At 38.0% G+C, this 17,168-nt stretch overlaps 1 protein-coding gene across 2 annotated transcripts in view; it reads left to right on the top strand.

Moving 5' to 3' along the window:
• Positions 1-17,168, top strand: part of PCSK5 (proprotein convertase subtilisin/kexin type 5) — a 247,559-nt gene that overhangs the window by 153,592 nt on the left and 76,799 nt on the right. For both annotated transcript variants that reach the window (XM_027793522.2, XM_055791267.1), the window contains exons 11-13: positions 5,080-5,197; positions 6,255-6,443; positions 14,608-14,744. In XM_027793522.2, coding sequence (XP_027649323.1) covers positions 5,080-5,197; positions 6,255-6,443; positions 14,608-14,744 — 444 coding nt within the window. The remainder of the gene's footprint in view (positions 1-5,079; positions 5,198-6,254; positions 6,444-14,607; positions 14,745-17,168) is intronic.

The following is a 17,168-nucleotide window of genomic DNA, read 5'->3' on the forward strand; positions in this document are numbered from 1 at the left end:
TTTAAGTAGAAGTATTTAGGGATTGGTTCCTGGGATAAAATACAAAAATACAAGTAATGTGCTTAATCTAAAAAGCATGAGGGAGTTGGTTTTACAAGCAAGAATGAAAAAGAATGTTCTTGCATGCTTTTGCTATTCACTTGTAAAACAGTTATGTGTTTCAGAAATAACATCCAGTTATCACAAATTGCTGGTCATAGGTTGACACAAAAAGGGAATATGGCTCAAACAAGATGAATTCTCATTCAAGATCAACGCTCTCTTAGTTATGACATGACAAAACAAAATTTAAGTCGTGTCATCGTAAACATTTCTCCTTTTTCGTCCCTTAATTTCCTTTAGACAATTGTCTTTCCTGGTTGAAGCATTTTGATATACTAGGCAAATGACAGAAATTTGAAGTAATATAGAATTAGAGCTTTATTTTTGTAAATAAAATGTCAAATTTGAAAGAAATATTGGTGTAGGTCAGTTTGAGGTATTTATAATATGAGAGTAACTCAGGAGTCTCACCTCTTCTAGTCTTGCTAAGAAACATTTTAAAAAAACACAATATAAGGGGTGTTTTAGACACCTGTTTTGTCAGTCTCATTTTGGGTGAGACTGGATCAAGATCCTAAACTAGCATAAATGAACAAGTCATCATCATTTACATATCAAACAGCTGAATCTAGTTTAGAAAAGCTGCAAATTCCTCATTTGGCAAACAGAAGCTATTACCATTTCTCTCCTTCTGATCTAGTATTTGATATGTCTATATAAAATATTTATATTTCCAACACTGCTTTCACAGTATAGAAAATTAAAGGCCAAAAATATAGTAGGTAGAAAATATTCTGCAATGTTTTTTTGTCAGATGAGTAAAATAGCAAGGGAGGCTTAGCATCTAAGCTACTGGTGAGACGTCTTGATGGCAGGCAATGAAACTGTGCCTAACAAATGAAGTTTAGCTGCACTGAGGTGAGGGAAGTGCTGTGCTTTCAGTGCATGGGCCCAGTTTTCCTGGACTCTGCATGATTCTGTCTTATCATTTATCAACACCAGTCGTTCATAATTCTCCTAGTCAAGTCAAGTGGGATATACATGCTGCCTTTAGATTTTGGGGTAGCTTTACATACTTTTTTGTATATAAATGAGAAAGTTATTGAATTTTCAATAGCAATTTCAGACAAAAACAAAGGGATTATGGAAAAGTTGGGGAAGTCTATCCAGCAGCTGAGCAGGCCTTGATTTCTTAGTACACTAATAGAGGAATTACTCCAGGGAAAAACAAATGTACTTTAGCCCTAAGTAATGTTATTTCCTTTAATGATAAGAAGAGTAGAGAGATCAGCTAAAACTCACTATTTACTTTGTGTTGCAGGAGACAAGTTTTTCTCTGAACATTGTCCTGTTTCTGTAAAGCTCTGCGTGTGCCTGTGATTTTGCAGAAATAGGAATAGAACAGTTTTCATTGCTTCATGAGTAGAGAGAGGATTCAAGTCCAGTTCTGCCCATGGACACCTTGATCACAAGAATACCATTGTTTTCAACCCTTCAGCTCAACAAGAGCAACAGTCTGCTCCATAGTCACCAGCTTACATTGCACCAACCTCACATTCCTGTTCTGTCTCTGAAAGGAAAATACCTTCTTACAAAACAGCCCTATACACCTTCTAACATGCCCAGTGATTCCTAGCAACAACCAAGCCCTGTAGCAATTCACAGCAGTGATAATGTAGAGAATGTAAGTGGGTAAGTGCAAGGTCCTGGGGCATTTCGCACTTGCCATCAGCTTATCTCACTCTGCAACCATCACTACCTTTCAAATATTGCTTTTCCATCTGGGTTAGCAGAAGAGAGCTCAGTACCATTACCATACAAATCTGTGGTAGTTCCAGATGTTTCCCAGAAGACATTTATGGCCCCATGTGGACACTGAGGTCATTTTTAACCTCTGGGAGAGGCACCCTGGCATACAGTTCACAGCAATACTAGCATATACACGGATGAAGGGGCACAATTTGAAGGCAGTAGGAAAAAAAATCTACTTTCTTCTCTGAGATACATACAATCAACTACTTCTGTTAACTCTGTCATTGTTTCCCAAATTGCTATTATTTAGTCTTTGAAAATTACGGGCCTCTGCTGGTACCTGCATCAGCTAACAAACCCACTAGATCAAGGGCTTTGAAGTGCAAACATTGCAGACAGCGAAATGTCAGCTGCCTGGAAGCTTCCCATGTGGAAGGATTTAGGAGCACCCCTGACTGTCAGGAAATTTTTATTTCGGTGAGAAGGCCTTTCAAGGAAAAAATGTGTTTCTGTTTCAGCTGTGGGGGGAAAAAAAAAAAAAAACCAAACAAATCGGCAGGTGCAGGATTTCTCACTCCCATCTCTCTTCTCATGCAAGATAGTTTAAGCATTGAATCATGGACAATTGACACAACCACATAACCCTGAGTGGTAATTTTTCCTCTTGGATGAAATTTGAACATGATCCTGTCTTCCAAGTAATTTTTAAGGTAGGAAAGATAGAGAGTTCACTCTCTAGATGCATATTTTGGTGTGCATATTAGGGAAAAAAATATATAGGGTGAGGTGGCCTAAAAGCCACTTAAGTTTCCACCAGAAGGTCACCATGTGGTGGTGGCTATGTTAGATGCTCTTCTGCCTGTATTACTGTGTGAGAAAAGGTGAGCTGAGGAGAAATTTGGCTCTTTGTGGGTTGAACACACAGCATCTTGCAACTGGGCATCCTGAGTGCTAACCAATCCAAGCTGCTATCTGTGAGGAACTAAAAATGCATTTTCCATGGTTAGCTCAAAAGATTTTTCCATTCATGAAAATTTAATCCCTCACTGTTTAAATGTAGCATTATACAGAGTAACTGTGTACTGTAAGAGACCATGTGAGTTAACTCTCTTGCTCCTCCCACTGTTCTTCAGAGCAGGCAGAATTATTATTTATTAAAATCTTAAATATCAGAGCAATGCATGCCGTGTAAGAGCAGACAAATGACTTCCCAGACAAATATTCTTTCATCAGCATATGCAGTTTTTGCAAGATGACTTCTAAGACCAAGGAGATTTCCATCACAGGAACCATCTTTCTTCACAGTGAAGTTTCTCCATCTAAGCTTTCCTTGCCCTTTTTTCTGGTTGCCTCCACCCACATGTAAAAATAGGACATCTCTTTCCCTGTCCGTTTGTTTGTGTAACACATGAAAGAGAATTCAGAAGGCTGAAGGAGAGCTGAATTAAATTATTTGTATATATATACTCAGTGTTTCATTTCTGAAGACAGTACCTGCCTCATTTGGCAAAAGAGTTGTGTTAAGTTCTCTCCAAATGAACATTTCCATGCTATGTGCCCTTCAGTTTGGGGCTGAAGAGAAGGAGATGGGAAGAGAACCAGTTCATGACAGAGTCGTTACGCCTTGCAGTATTTTCCATTGAGGAACCCTCTTCAGCTGGCAGTTTCAGACAGCATTAGATACTGCCATATTTGGAAGATGATCCTTAAGCACTGATTATTTTTATGCTTTGAACTGTTATTTGTTTGACAAGGTCAGGGTTTTTTTGGATAGAGTCCTTTGAATTCTGGTTTGGCAATGGATAGAGGCTGCTTTTTCAAACCCTCTACAAAGTGCAGTTGGAAAGACTTACACCATGCCTTGTCGCATTACTGATTAAAATAACACTATGTTTTTCTGAGGGCTTTCTGGTAGCACGGTCTGTGGTAGCTAGCAAAACTGGGTTTTTAATATTTGTGATCGAAACTCCTCCCTCTGGAAGCTTTTTTCTTTCACCTTCTCCTGTCAGAAATTTACCAAGAGCACCAATTCATCTAAGTAAAACACCATGGCTAGTAGCTCTTCTAATTCATCAAAATCCATTTGCAAGCTTCTGTTTTGATTGGAACAGCAACCAAAAGCATACAACTGATTCAGTAAGTGAAAACTTTAGCCTTTGTGAACTGCTGGAACTCTTGAAATAGATACATCAAGTTAAGTACTCTTGAAATTAGAAAAAAGTGAAAGATACAGAATTGGCACAAGTCTGTTGTAAGTACTTACCTTCTAGGTGTTGGGCATTTGAAAATTCAATTTTTTTGTATCCTTAAAAAGATGATGTTTTAAAGCCTTCTGCTTGAGTAGAAGGCATTCAGGCATTAAAATTACATTACTAGGCATTGAGTTTCTTGCAAGGGGACCATTATTGGCTCAGCATGGCATGAAAAGCAGATGGAGGTGAGGATGAAACATCCAGGAATGAGCATTGACAAAGTGCTAATCTCCAGGCATGGATGCTTAGTACCACAGTGTGTGCAGTAGGTAATATCAAGAGGTCAACAGCACTGTTAACAGGTCTTTCCAGCACTAACTTCATCTGCAGATCTACAAAGGAGGTAGAGGAAGGAGCTTTTCTGACATAGATGTGGCATGGGAACCAGATTGTCTTTTGGGCCCTGGCCTTCAAATACCATTGCTTTTCACCTTCATCACACAGACAGCTTTAGGGTGTTGTTGGATCTAGCTGGCTGGCTGTCCAGTGGCAACCATATTGCATACAGAAATAGGAGAGCATCCACGTGCTGCTTATACTCGTGGAATTTAAGAGCACACAGCAGTTACAATAGACAGTCTGTTCCTTCTTAAACTTATTGTCTCTATTACCTTCAGTGTTTATGTACCTGCATGTGTTTGGTATTTGAGTAACAGAAATAAACCTCCTCTGGTTCCTTACACTTTTTGACAGTATGTCATACAAGAGGACTGGGCACGTGGACAAAGGGTAATCAGAGGCAACTGTACTTCCTGGTGTTCTGCGGTTCTGGTCCATGCTTGTCATGTTATTCATGGCAGTGTTATTCGTGACGGTATTTGCTGCTTCTGTAATAAAGCAGTGAACAGATTCAGTGAATGAATTAGATATAGTCATTATTATTTCTGTCAAGGACATTTTTGAGCTTTCTGCGAAAGCAAGGAAAAAGTAGAAAAGAAGCAGCTCCTGTTAGGGTATGAGCCTCTGGAATCAGTCTGTGATGAAAAACAAGGTTTTATGCTGTAATTGCAGCCATTCTTTTTGTACCTTGCAGTGAGCCACCTCTATGGATTTGGACTGATGGATGCTGAAGCAATGGTGATAGAAGCAGAAAAGTGGACAACGGTCCCTCCACAGCATGTGTGTGTGGAGAACACGGATCGGCAAATCAAGTAATACCCGCTGCCAAAACTCTTGCTGACATAAACTTATGGAGAGAAATTGGGTATAATTTACCCCTCCCTTGCACTGTGTGTAATGTGTCATGTTGAAAACTATACTGGGGATCTCTGCCACCTTCACAGATGCCACATCATTTGCCTGTAAACATTGCTTCCCTGTAGTGCTTGGAAAAAGGCCCTAGTGTAAAAGGCACCCCAGAAGTTGAAAGTGTAAAACAACCAGGCTGGATAATGATTGATTCTGGTGTAGATCATGCACCCAAAGAAGAATGTTTGGTTGAGTGCACTGCAGTCACTTTTGTAAGATGAGTACCAGTCCAGTATCTAAGAAGCAAATACTCTCATTAAAATACTTCATGATATCACCTCCTTCAAACAGTTTCAGGAGAGTCTCTAGCTCAGATGCAAAGACTAAACTGGTTTCTGCTTGCTAGGATAGGGTCTCTTTAGAACCAGGTTTAAGACCAAAGTTCTGTGTGTGCACTCTGGACACAGAGACAGCATCAGTTATAAGGCACACTTGCAAAGCATTAGGATTATTGTTTGATAAATATGCCTGACAGCCTCGATCCATAACTGGCATAGTCTGCAAGGATGTCGTGCCAGTTAAAACCGGCTGAGTTAGATGCCATTTGGTACAGTTAACATGCAATACTTGCTATTACGTAAGCAAGGACCATGGCTATGCCAGGCATTTCCTGGGGCTTAACAACCAGCTGTGATCCCATGACAATCCCAACAATTCTCAGCTGGCCACTAATCCGCAAAAATGCTCTGTCCCAAAGGCTTATTCCTATTACAGGTTTTTCAGTGTCCTCTTTTAGCATGTGTACACGCTTAACAGAAAGCCAGGTAGTTCCCATTAGCTGCAGTAAGATAATTACCATGATGATAGTTTCAGCTCAGAAGTGCTAAAACAGTTATAGCTACTGACTTCTCAGAAACAATCGTCCAACACTGTCATTCACTACTAAGCAAAAAAGATGCAGTTGTCTTATTTTACAGAACAAGCAAGAAATGCTGATGTTGTTTTATATGCTTGTTATAGGACAATACGACCTGACAGCATTGTCCGTTCAATTTACAAAGCTACTGGCTGTTCAGATAATCCTAACCACCATGTGATCTACTTGGAGCATGTTGTTGTACGCATCACTATTACTCACCCTCGACGTGGAGACTTGGCAATTTACCTAACCTCTCCTTCTGGAACTAGGTCACAGCTCTTGGCCAACAGGTATAGTATGACAACGCAACTTCACAGTCCACTCAGCATGCACAGCCTGCACTGAAATTGCAGCATCAGCAAAGAACAGTCAAGCTGTTACAGTAGGTTTGCTGGCAGACACAGACTAATTATTTTTTCTGAGAGAGATGGGGATAGTGAAGCACAAATGAACTTCAGTATCTTTGCCTTTATCAGTAGAAGACTAGGCTGTAAAGCTGGTGAAGGACATCATCTCCAAAACAAATATTAGCCAATTTCAAAGTCTTGTGTGTCTCATCAAGTATTAGATGCTGGAAAATGTGAAGAAATAATAATAGGCTTAGTGTTACAGAAAGAAGTTGAACGGAAGTGTGTTTCTACATACTATTGGCACTTATTTTTCATTTTTCTCCTTTCTTATCCTTTGTTCACTAGTAATAAAAATCTGACAGAAGAGTAGCTCTCTACTTCTATTTTCTTTAAGCTTTGTGAATATGGTTATGACTCCCAATATTACCAATTTCCATATCCTTTTTTTCCCCTTGCATATTGAAGTAGTATGCTCAACCTATCAAATGCTCCTAGCAGAACAATGCTGAGAAGTTGCACTAGTACTTTTAAATTAAAGGGTCCGTTTTTAAACAGTCTCCTCAGTTTTTTAGAAGTCAGCAGTTTCCTTCATCCCACAGATCTGTGATGGATACTTGCTTGTCCAGCCCCTCTAACAACAACCACTAAGAAATAGCAGTCCTTTTTCTCATCCCATCACCTCTGTGTTAGGTTCTTGGAGAAACTGTGACACAGCATCAAATTGCCTTTTCCCAAACTGGGCTCACACAAGTATCTCTTTATCCAACGCAGCGTTTCCAATATTAGTACAATTTCAGTCCCTGGATATGAGATGCATCATTAGTATTTATCCTCAGCAAACGGAAAGACTTCCCAGTGATATTTCTATTTCTCTGGTCTCCTAGCAGAAATTTTCATGGAAGAAAACACTGGCAGTCCTTCCCAAATAAATCTTGCTAGATCATTGATCAAGAGCACTGACTCCTACCAAGGATGGTTAAAGCACTAAGAAATCCCAGAAATCTTCCCAAACTCTACCCCATTTCCAAATGTGCAAATAAGTTACTATAAGAAATGCTTCTATACTTCTCCAGCTGGCTAGAAATTACTATGGGACATAGTATGATAGGAAATTATTTTTCCTTGGTGACTAGCAGATTTAGATGACTGTCATTTGGCTGTATGCAAAACATGGCTCCCACACCATACTAATTGATGTTATATATCTCAGAAACAGCAAAAGCTGCCATGTGTTGAAACCTATATTGTGAGGGCTCTTCTGCCATCACATTCACGTCTTCAAAAAAGTTTATATCCCCAGTCCTGCTCTCCAGGACTTTTAATGAATTGGGAGTGGCCTGATTTCCAGACTGCTTCATCATCCACATTCCCCTAGTCAGATTTGCTGATATAGTGACTATCTCGCCTGGAGACTTGTGTGTCTTCCTGTCCCTCAGTGGCAGGACTTCTCTTTCCTCTTGAAAGGAAGGACCTGGTTTGGAGACAAGCGGAGCTCAAATGGGCTTGGTTCTGATTGAAGTGTGAATTCACATTTCCATTAGAGATTAGGTTCATTTAAAAGAAAAGGTCTACTGAAAATACTCTTCAAGCTGTAGACATTAATTCACCCAATGGAGAGAAAGTTGTCCTGGAATTCTGGGGCCCTCTAGAATATCTCCTGTGTTTCATTATGAGTGTTCTCAGTGTCTTGCTGATAAAGCCCATGGGCACACACATCTGTGGATCTCCCTGCTATGCTGAAGAAAGACTTTGTCCTCTGCTGACCATTGCAGAGGCAGACTTCTTCCCTCTAAGTGGTTATGAAACAGGCTTTTGTTTTTCTGTTTAAAGAAATTCTTCTTTAGTTTTCTATTCCATTTTCATACAGCAGTGCTTCCATGCTTCAGAATGAAAAAAATTAAAAGTCCTCCAACTAGGTATCCAAAGAAAACAATCTTGTGTAAACCCAGTGGTCTTAACACAGCTAACTTTTGGCTCTAGGCTTTCATGTCTTGCAGCTGACTCACAGCAAGTGGGAGATAAAGACATTCCAGTATTCACAGTTCAGCTCTGGTGATGACTGGTATGTGGAATATGTACAAAGTTTAATTCAGTCAGTCTCTTCATAACCCCTGCACCTTAGAAAATAATTATTTTCTGTACCTGTGGTAGAGAGAGAGAATGCAAATATATGTATTAAAATAAGGTGATGTTCAGCTGTTTCTTATCCTATGCTATCAGAAGGCTAACCAGGAAACAAAGAAACCTGAAAGGCCTTTTAATGTTTTGCCACTTTCCAAAACCCAAATTATTCATGACAGATTGAATACTCACAGTCACACCAAAATTCCCTTCCCGTGCAGGCTTCAGAGATACACTGACTTGTTCATCACATTTGGCTGAAACAAGCAAATCTGGGCTACTAATATTAAGGAATAAAGGTATTTTGCAGAATCTAGGTCTGAAATATCTGAAGTCTTCCCAAGCCCGCCCTTAGGGTAAAATGATAAGTATGGGCACAGTACTTTTCAAAATGGTATTTCAAGGCTTGTTTTATTTGGTCTTGCTGGAAGAAGTCTTCCAGTTTAGTGGTCTTACAGTTAGTAGTATAGTGAGTGTTGTTGAGTTTATGTTTTAGTATCATGTTATGAAATAAAACTCAGAGTAGGAGTGTTTCTATTCACTAACATGAGAATTTAGTTATGAGGCATTTGATTTTTAAAGTATTATTGAGGAGGGCATCAGAATAAATGCATTCAAGTACAAGTAGCATGAAGGATGCATTGGCAGTAAGCGGTCTGGGGGGTGGGGTTTATAGGTAAAGGTCCCAGACGCTGTTGTATGTTGCTACTACCTGACTGAGATGCTTTTCTCAGATGTACAAGACCTTTTAATGCACACGCACATGATTAATAGCAGCAATACCAGCTGTTTTTACTGAACCCAGGGAAAACCTCATTGCTTTACTGTTACTCATCTGGGTTTAATTTGAAACAGTTTGCTGGTAAAATGTCTTAAAGTGCAAAAGGTATATTTTACATATGTGCGCTTCTCCACCAATTCTGGAAGAAGAGTCACTGTGTAGTTTCTGGTGCATTGACATGTAGGTCCCTCAAGGCAGTATCTGGCCTTTTTTCTGCATATTTTATCCTTAATGTTGGCATCACTTAAAATGACTTCAGTAAGAAAACTTGTTAGTCAGAGTCAGTGTGGATTCCTTTGCAGGCATTTGGTGGATTACACTGTCACTGGCTTGAGCCTCGTGCATTCTTCAAAAACTGCATTACAGGGAACATCTGCTTTGTTGTTTGGAAAGTACTAAACATGATTACATTGGATGTACTGCAGCAGAGGAAAATACAGGCTTGGAAAGTGCTGGCTGGTGTGAGGGTGAGGCCACAATAAAGTCCAGAGGGGAACAGTATCCCCTTTCTAAAAACAATAGGCCATTGGATCTGGCAGCATGGGTTTCTGAGTGCTTTTGAGACATACCAAGGTCAGTTCTAACAAACATTCAGTATAGGAGTTATGGACAAGAAGCTAAATACAAAGAGGATAAAAGAAGCAAACTTGGGGCTCGTTTATCTCCCACTGAAGTCATGGCTTGTTTAATCCTTGCCCTTTAAATTTAAAGCAGCTGCTGCCATTCGAACTGCGTAACTGAAATTCTTTAGCCACGTGGTGGCAAGTTTCCAGGCCACTAGCTTCCTATGCTTATATGCCACTGATATTAATAATACCTCTGTTTAGTAACAAAGGGAAGTATTTTCATGACCATCTTTTTCCTATCATGAAACTTCAGATAATCAATGTTTTAACAATACCCTCCTCTTAGATCAAACCCAAGTTATTCTCACCTAATCTTACTTCCTAGTTTGCTTCATAAAAAGTCTTGGTGAATCAGCAGAGGAAACGTTTTTCTCATAGAAGCACATTTTGATTTCCGGACCAGGCTATCTTACATTTTTATTGCAGTTTACACTTTACACTCTAATAAACAAAAACAACATTTCATGTATCCAAATATGATGAAAAGGATAGGGCCAGCTGTCATGCTGAACCTTACACACTAACTGAAAAGGACTTTGTGGTGGTATTATTAAGTCCAGGATGACCAAACAGCAATCCTGTGCTTGTGCTATGTCTACAGGATGAAGCAGTTCTCAGAAAATTCTCTCTCCCAACTCATACTTGCAATGTTTTATTTCATTCAGGTTGTCTATATCTATTTTCTTTCTCTTTCTCTTTTCTTTTTTTTTTTTTTTTTTTTTGCCGGGGAATGTGATTAGACATCCCACTACCTTTCTACTAACCATTCTTTGAACTGTAATTGCAAGGTCAATACATTTTAAAATTATTTTTTGTTGTTGTACCCTGGCAGTACTAGTTGTAGATAGGCTGAGGAGCTCTGGGGGTACTACAGACACAACATCAATTTTTTTTAAAAAAAAAACTTTTTATTTTCATTATCAAAGAGGAGAAAAAATATTGTTGATTTGCACACCTCTGCAGAAAGGGCTAATGGGATTTATATACAAAAGAGTAAATGAATGCATGTAAGTGACACTATCTTCCATGTAACTCTAAAATTGATCCTGGAACATGCTCAAAGAATAATGTGGGGGAAAATGAAGTGCAGCGTATCTGAGATTTAGTGTGACACATGCCTTTGCTGACTGAGACTAGTAAAGAATTCATCAGGGATCTGCAGAGTAGGCATGTATTAGCTTTAGAATTTAATATCTCAAGTTCAGTTTTAGTGGAAAATTTGAACCCACCATTGAAAGTTTGACCTAATTTTCCAGTTGAAGCAGGAGTAAAGACAAGTGGCTAAGGACATATGTAGGATCCAGCTAAATATCTCTGCTTCCAAGGTCTGTACTGAACTGAACAGAAAAGAGAGGAGCTGTTTAAGAGAGGTGGAAGAAGAATGCCTAGAATTTCTACTTCCTGCAGATACACTTGCCCCAGCTACTGTAGTAAGAATGAATGAATTTTTTCCCAGCTTTATGAAAATTAACCCAGCCTCAATCTTCCTATAACACTTACTACATTGAGTTTCACTTGGAATAAACTGGATTGTGTGATGGACAGTCAGGGTCCCCTATTGCCCTTGGCCTAATCAGGTGTCCATTTTCAAATGCAGGATAAGGTAGGAGAAGTCTGTATATGTATGGCAACAGGTTCATTCATGCTCTTGCATTAAGATTTCTGCCTGGAGTGAAGTTTCTGCAGGTTTACTGCAAATTCAATAGGAAAACATGTGCAGCTTTTAAGACAGCTATAAGTATCAGTCATGCAACTAGTTGACCAGTGTGGTGTATGAAGCTCAGCAGTCTGACATGTCTATAGGTCATGATGGAGCATTTCATGTGGATATGTGTGGTCCCAGGGAACAAGCTCTCCATATTTAAAGATGGTGGTTGCTGTACTATCCATTATTTCAAGCTGGCAAGCACTGTACCCTATTGTTCATGCTACTCTTCTCCAAACAGCTTTATCACGACAGCTCAGAGATCCCCATTGCTTCATATAATTAACTGTGATAACCAGATGTAAAATGGAAATTTAAAATAAAAAATATGTGTATGCATACCTTTTAAATACATTGTCTTTAGATCCACACACAGAAGTTTTAAGTGATCTTCCCTGACACATGCAGATGAGAAAGCTGCTAATTTTCCCCATTTCCATGGATGGAGATATGAAAGCTTACAGTTTCAGCCATAGAATATTTTGGGTAAAGGTGGTTTTATATACCTATGATAAAGTCATAAGAGATTTTTGTCTCTTCCTACCAAAATTACTTAAAAGGTTGATGCAATATTAAATGGGAAATATGAAACCATTTTATAATTCCAAAACATGCCAAATAAACAACCTTAAACAAAAAACACTGTGAGAAATATTGAACTAACTACAGAAAAATAAACAGCAACTTCCATTTCTATGTATGTGAATGGAAGCCCAGTGAATACAGAATTTACAATTGTACAGTGCTTACATAATACTATATTATTTAGTTGCCACAATGGCAAAGAGAACTATTGCTGCCTTGACAGATTGACAGTGTTCAGAAAGTAATACATTTGTTATCAGCAAAACATGGCATGATAAATTGACTAACTGTCAGAAATAACCTACCTAATGATTTCAATTGAACATACTTACATACAGACATGGGGTAATAACTGCATAATAATTTCTACTCTTTCAGTAAATGATGTGTGCCATGTGTTTGTGGGATGTGCTGTATTCAAATAACTGATTTAGCAGTGACATGAAACAGGACAATTCTGCTGGCAGAATATATACGCACACACATAGAGGCACAAAACGTCATGAGAAGAAAATCTCACCCAATAATCAGTCACAATAAACCCTAATTCAAAATGTATTTCTATATTTTAATTTTATTTAAATAATATAAAACTAATAAAACAGAGTATTATTACAGACATTCATTTAAAATGGAAAAAGTTTGCATAAATGAGAGCGTGAAAACCAGCTTTAGGCTGAGCACTATAAAGTGCACCAGGCATGCAGATCCATGCAGGTCCTGTTGCAGTAAGTGTGGATATGCAGTACCTGACCCTGTGCCTTTGACTGACCAGTTTTCAGCAATAAGCATGGCATTTTATTGACATCCTGTATGGCAATTTTTGCGAGAAGTTGGCGCATACATTGCTATGAAAGTATCCTGCTTTCCCAGTGTTTACTGAACTTCACAACCTTTTTAGACTAAAGCTTGAATTAGCTTAGAAATTGATAGTAAAGAATCATGTGAGTGCAAAATATAGTATTTTTGTAGTCTAATACTAGATTTTTCTCTATTTTATGGAAAAGGGTTTTAAATTTATTGGATTTTCTACTGTAGAAATCTTGTTTTATGAAAAATATTCAAGCATAGCTATTACCAGTGGAATTTTCACAATAAAGTCCAAATTAAAATAGTGATAAACATACATACATATATATCTATGTGTATATATACATATATAAAAATTTATATGTACTTACATGGATGTATCTGTATAGAAATATAGATACGTGCTTGCATGTGGATGTGTATATATATATGTATTTTTTAAAGCTGAGCTGTGCCATTTTATTGGAGGCAACAGTCTTGATCAGAGTGCACCTCCCATCAATGGCTTTGGGGTACCTGGCAACACGCTGTGAGCACTGAATAAAAGTGAAAATTTTCTTGTGTCTTCCCAAAATCTCATTAATAAATTACAGTTTTAGATAATAAAATCTCTGGTCAGTCCTACTTCCCCTTCCCTCATGGGATCAGCATCACATTACAGCCTCTGAACTGGGCCACCATATTAGAAATTACCATAATCCAGGCCTAAGCTCCAACCTCTTCACCTGCAACCTAGGTAATTAAATTATCGTAATGTTGTTGGCTAGATTAAACCATTAGATGCCATTAGTGTCTCAGTTTCACCTAAACCCAATTCTTCCAAGTGTTTGAAGAGAGTGATACCTTGGTCGTTTGGGGTTTAAGACCAATGTTTCAGTTGCATTTATGTCCTCACAAGAAGTCACACATATTGAATTGCTAATATTGTCTCAGTCACTTAATACTTTTTATTGTTCTTAAACCCCTTTTGAGTATTCTGATCCAAAGCCAAAAATAAATATTACAGCAATTTTCCAACTTAAGAGTTGTTTCTATTTACATCACTCTGTTAAAGCAAGGGATATGCTGTATTGTATGCACTTTTCCCAAGACACATGAATCCTATTAAACAGGTTTAGCAATTGCTATTTTTTCTTAAAATGCATTCTATTTCCTTACTCTTTAACGTTATGACAAATGATGACAAGTAAGGAATCTTTTCCATCAAAACGATAAGGAACTGTTGAGTGTACTTGAAATATGTGTGTGAAAACCATCATGAGTGGCATTATGTAAAGACACAGATGAATGAACTGGCTAATTAGTATGTCATTCAAGACATTGCAGACTGGGAGGCTTAGCTCCTCAAATAAAATGTCATTATTTTTTTAATCATTATTTAAAATGTATTAATTTTTAAATAAATTAATAAGTAAAAACTAATAAATAAGACATTAATATTAAACATTATTAAAATAATGTCATGATTTTATTTAGGCTATTTGATCATTCCATGGAAGGATTCAAAAACTGGGAGTTTATGACTACTCATTGCTGGAGTGAAAAAGCAGCAGGTGACTGGATCTTGGAAATCTGTGACACTCCATCTCAGCTGAGAAATTTCAAGACTCCAGGTATGACTGTAACCTTTATTTGGGCTTGCAGTTGCTAATACTGCCTTGATTGATTTCTATCTTTTATTTACAGTTGGAACATCTCACTGCTTTTAGTGTGAAGGCAGAGCTGTGAAGAGCATTATTCTTAATTTCAGTTTTCAATACACTCTTCATTTTTCCATTGCTTTAAGATATGTGGTTCTCTTTTACTCTGAATTTACTTCTGGTTTCCATAGGGAATTTCATCTCAGGGGTAAACTGCCCTCTTTCTTGCAGTCACATGTGTTGCTTCACAGTAGGAAAAAAGGCTTTGGCAATTCAGAGCTACACCATACCAGACATGAATTCTTCAAGCAGAGACAGACCCCTGTACCATCTGACAGATTGCCAACAGTCGGTGCTTTAAAGAAAGCCACTTTAAAGAAAGCCAAATCTTTCCTAGATGCAGTTTTCAAGGACAAAGCTACAAAACTGCATGAAACTGCATGTACCACCTTTGAAAGAAGTTTATTATCTCCATATGCAGGCATCTGTTTTCTTGGATGTTGGATATAGATTTATCATACAGGTCTTCAACATGTTAGAGGAGCCCAGAGTTACTCTGCTTTGCTGATATTGCCTGTGATTTTCATGGCTGATACAGGGCTCATATTTTCTTGGCCTGTATCAGCTAAATAGGGCCCAGAAATTTATTTACATGTTGGTTTTCTTTGCTTTGTATTTTTTATCCTAACCATATGAAAAAGTGGCATTTGTCAGTGCTTACACAACTAGAAAGTCCCACCATACAAGACAAAGAAATTCACAGCTTGCTACCACTGGTAAGTTGCATCGTGCTCCCGTGTGTATGGGCAGACCTGGCATTTGCCCACTTACAAACTGTGCTCCTAGTAAGAATTTTTGAGGCTACAGACATTCTTCTGCTTTTAATTCCCACTGCACAGTTTCATTCACATATTTCAGTATGAGCACTTTGAAAGAAATGGAGATTGAGAGAAGGGCTTTCAAAGACATTTACAGGAGTACATGCTTATTTCTATTTGCTGGTTGTGAGAAATGAGTATATACTTGCCTTTGGTCTTACTGAAAATTAAAACCTTAAAAACCATTTTGAAATAGATATATTATACACAGACAAAAATACCACTGTTTATGCATGGACACTGCGTGTAGTCTTTCCTTTGGAGTCTCACATCAAAATAGGTAGAAACCATTTAATAAAAATAATCAAAGGTGAAATATCAGATAAACAAATAATCTAGATTAAAACATGTTAGAGAGGCAAATACTACTGATGTATTGGAAATCATTTATCACTAAATTTAAATTAACACTCTATTTGGACAGCATGTCAGAATTCAATAATATTACATTGAAAGTGACAAATCTAGTTGACTGCTGCTTTCTGATAGATAACAAATAATTATAAGAATTCTGGTATGAAATATATTTAGGATTAAAATGACATTTGCCATAGAATTATTTTATAATTCAGTGAAATAAAAGATAGATTCCATCTCAGGCAGCTAAGTAAACTTGCAGTAAAAGTTTTCTAACTGATTTGCTAAAAATCAGTTCTGAATTTGGAGACATAGATGTTAACTTAAAGTACTTGAAGCTATAAAAATATATCTTTGTAAACTTAACAGCAGGGGATTTTTAAGTATGTTTGTTCCTGAATTAATAGGTTATTGGAAGTCATTAAAACTATTCAAATGAGCCTCACTAAGTACTTTTATTGTTTCTACTACATGAAAAAGCACAAAGAAACATTGACTAAAATGCAAACTGAAGTGCTTAAGAATTTGATAGAGGGGAGGTATTACACAACAACTAAGTAATTTAATGAGATTACCAAAAAAACAGTCAATATTTTTCAACTCCTTCTTGTACTTGTTATTCCTGACACAGCAAAGAGTATCTCTGGCTTGAAGGACAATTTCAGGTAGCTCCTCACCTGCGATTGTACCGGAACTCCGTGGTTCTTCCAACAGCCAAGAAGCAGAGCCATAGTGCAATATGTTTCAGCTATTACCCTCTTCTCTCTCCCCTGGCACAATCCCTGTACTAAAGCCTAGAAAAGAGGTAGCATGGAGCCATTTTGCAAACTGTTCACACAGGCTATTCTCCAGACATCCTTAACAACCCTTCTATGTCACCAGGACAGTCTAAAAGTGACCAGCTACATTTCCAGCTTTACACTGTAAAGCTTGTTCCTGCACGCTCCTCTTTTACATACATAGTTGTATAGATCTTACTGATTTATTGATTTCAATACTTTATATATACACACTTCTCAGTGCTACAGTAGTTAGTATCATATGACTGATTTCTCTTGCTCCTAGAGGACTAAAGCCTGAAGATCCAGCTCTGGAAGAAAAGGGCAGTAAGGCCAGGGGATGTGGGGAAAGTAGACCTGCACAGTCAGGGGTTCTGGAAGAA

This window comes from Falco peregrinus, chromosome Z (genome assembly GCF_023634155.1).
Source record: "Falco peregrinus isolate bFalPer1 chromosome Z, bFalPer1.pri, whole genome shotgun sequence".
Lineage (NCBI taxonomy): Eukaryota > Metazoa > Chordata > Aves > Falconiformes > Falconidae > Falco > Falco peregrinus.